This window comes from Medicago sativa, chromosome 1, assembly GCF_051527215.1.
Source record: "Medicago sativa cultivar Bolivia chromosome 1, Bolivia_mono, whole genome shotgun sequence".
NCBI classification, from domain to species: domain Eukaryota; kingdom Viridiplantae; phylum Streptophyta; class Magnoliopsida; order Fabales; family Fabaceae; genus Medicago; species Medicago sativa.
Window position 1 is genome coordinate 92,283,860 of NC_140749.1, and position 3,287 is coordinate 92,287,146.

At 30.2% G+C, this 3,287-nt stretch overlaps 1 protein-coding gene across 1 annotated transcript; it reads left to right on the top strand.

Annotated features, from left to right (window-relative positions):
* Nucleotides 1-906: 906 nt before the first annotated feature.
* On the top strand, nucleotides 907-2,862 carry LOC146959182 (uncharacterized). Its single transcript, XM_085735167.1, has 2 exons — nucleotides 907-1,448; nucleotides 2,139-2,862. The coding sequence occupies exons 1-2, from the start codon at nucleotides 1,137-1,139 to the stop codon at nucleotides 2,658-2,660; spliced, it is 834 nt and encodes a 277-aa protein (XP_085591293.1). The 5' UTR covers nucleotides 907-1,136; the 3' UTR covers nucleotides 2,661-2,862.
* Nucleotides 2,863-3,287: the final 425 nt, after the last annotated feature.

A 3,287-nucleotide genomic window follows, 5' to 3' on the forward strand; every position in this document is an offset into this window, starting at 1 on the left:
TCCTAAAAAAAAGAAAGAAAAAAAAAACAAATCGAAGCCTTTTTTTCCTCAATGAAAAAAACTAACTGAAACTTCTTTTCCTAAAAAAAAGAAAGAAAAAAATAAAGGAAGATTTAATGGATAGATAGTGTTGAAAGTATTATATATAGTTTGTTGAGATATTTTGGCTATACAAAATATTAGGAATTAAATATAAAATTAAATAAATTATTTAGTGGATAAGATCAAAAGTTTGCTGAGATTTTTATGTCAAATATGATGTCAAATAAAATATAGAAAAAAATATAAAAATATTGAGAATAAACGTGGAAGCGACACGTGGCATAAAAAACCTTACTTTATATATATACTATTGATATATATATATATATATATATATATATATATATATATATATATATATATATATATATATATACACACACTATTGATTGATTGATTGATATTGATTTCTTTTTGTTCAATTTGATTTTTTAATTTTGTTCATTAAAAAAAACACTAGAAGATAGATTTTTTTTTCAACAAAGAATAAATAGAAAACAAAATTTATTTTATTAATTAAAAAAACCAATTTATTTATTAGTTTTTTTTTAGAAGAAACCCCAATTTGTTTATATCTAATACCGTCGATATAGCATGTAAACCTTTTTTTCAAAGTTGGGATTAGATTTTGTTGATTTGGTTTTTTTGGAAATTTTTTTGACTTATAGTTTGTTGCAAAATATATATATATATTTTGCAACAAACTATAAGTCAAAAAAAAATATATATATAATTTCAAAAAAAAAAAAAAAAATATATATATATATATATATATATATATATATATATATATATATATATATATATATATATATATATATATATTTAGGTAGTGTTTGTTGCAAAATATATGAATGACAGTTTCTCAAAAAAAAAAAAAAAAAAGAAAGAAAGAATGACAGGATCGGTGTTTTATGTTTTTGTTTTTGTTTTTTAAATCGAAAGAGTATTGGTGCTTGTGATACTATATATTGGGTGAGAAATATAGATATTTACTCAATCTAGTGGTTTGGTGACCAAGGAACCCTGTCGAACCTTTTCACTTATTTAGAGAGATCGAACCCTAGTAATTGTGATTCAAGAGATTAAGAAAGATGAAGGTAAAGTGTTGTGACGGCGTTGTGTTGAAGCTTGAAGATGCTTTGGTGTATGCATCTTCGACTGTCAAAAAATTGATACGAGAAAATATATCTAGTAGAGGATGCTTAAGTGTATGTCTCTTCGGCGCCAGCCAGGGTGAGAACTGTGAGATCAGTTTTGCAGTAGAGATATCTAGCGAAACTCTGTTGAAGATCAATGAGTACGTGAAGAAACATGCAGATGCTGGAGATAACGAAAAAAATCTCCGTAATTGGGATCTTGAGTTCATCAAAGTTGACCGCAGCACATTGTTTGCCCTAGTTTTGGTTAGTTACTTTTGCTTTTCTCTTGTCGTACTTTTTTTTTTATATTTTTACATGTAACATCATGATGTTAGGTTTAAGTATTTTGGAGTTAAAATTTGAGATTCTGTTTGCGAGTTGAAATTTATACTGAGGTAGAATCAATTTCCTAACTCGGTACTCACTCATGATAATAATTAATGTTCCTATACAACTTAAAAAGTCCCAAATTGCTTGGAGCACCCACAACATACAATACCTAGTGAACGATTAGTGTTTTTGGTCTTTAACCCTTTAGTTTTCAACAAAAAAAATAAATAAAAAAGAACATTGAAAATTCTTAGTTTGGTTGGAAGCTAAATAAAGTTAGCCAGATATTCTTGTACGGTTAAAACCCTACAACTTAGCACCATAACAACAAACTTGGTTCTCAATGAAAATAATTCACTTAGCAGATGTTCAGAAATTTGATTCAAACATGAATTTGCAATATGGGATTGGAAGTTGGGAATGTTGAGAGTTATATAGCTTTTTACATGTGTCTAGCGTTGGTGTTGTTGTGGATATTGAGTGTGTTTGCCAGCTCTTAGAGACAATGCTATGCTATATCTAGTTGGCTGTATTATTGTTTCTGTGTAATTTGCAAAACTGTTATATTTCTTTGCTCTTTTCTGGTTTTTCATATTGTCTTATTTTGCTTGTCTGGTTTTTCAGGCAGCAAACTATCTCAAAATTAGGGACCTTCTGGATTTGTCATGCGAGGCTGTGATGGCAAAGAATGGTATGATTCCTGAGAAAGAAGAGGAGTATCAAGGCACAACATTAGGGGAAGAAAAAGGAAAAAATATAATAAGTGAAGAGGTGTTTGGCCAGCAGTGTAGTACAGAAGAAAGAGGGGGGATCAATACATTAAATCTGATAAATGGAGGTAGTTCAAATTGGGGTAACGTACCAAGGTCCTTAAAATTACACTTAGAAAACATGAGTGTTAAAAGACTATCTGATGCAGAAGTGGCCAAGCTGGCCAAAGACTATAGAGCTTGCAGAATCCAACAATGTCTAGCAACAGTCCTCAAGCCAATGAAGAACAAATTGAAGCATAATAGAGGAGGTATGCAAACAGTAACAAACCAAAATAAAACGGAGCAAGGGATATTTACAAAGTGTGATCGATTTGTGAAGGCTGCAAGAGGGGGTCGTCGCCGTAACCGTAGAAGGAATGGAAGGGGGAGGTAAAATTTCCAGCAACAGTATTTTTAATATGATCTACCTTTCATAAAAGGAGTCATACATTAGAGTAGTTTATGCAAATTTAAGCTTGTCGTTTTGTTCTTATTCATACTAGATCCTTTAAACTTCTACGCATCGGATGGCACTTTCATTACTTTTCTTGTTTTCTAAAATCTGCATTGTTTGTTTTGGAAAAGATGTGGTTGGCTTGGGCTCATGATAAAATTTTATACGGAATTGTTTTTGAACATGGTTGAAGGTGGTAATGATTTTCAATGCTTTACTGTGTAGAAGAATGCAATTATGCATAAATTTTGTGTGAATTTATTGAGATGGAACATAATTTATGTTGCATTATGTGCTTAAGGCATGCCTAATTAGTGTAGCTACAACAGTAATAAAGATCAAGGCCAGGAAAAGAAAAAATACAATGATTAAGATATGATAATACAATTGAGCTAGCACAACACAAGATGACTTTATGGTGCAATTGAGGTTGGCTTTAGTCTTGTTAAAGTTATGTATGACAGTGATAAGTTAATTGTTTTTAACACAGGTAGAGAAACCAAGAAAGAAAAGATTCATGAGTGGTACCTCTTTCCTTGCTATGATTTTTTATTGGCTAAGAAAAGT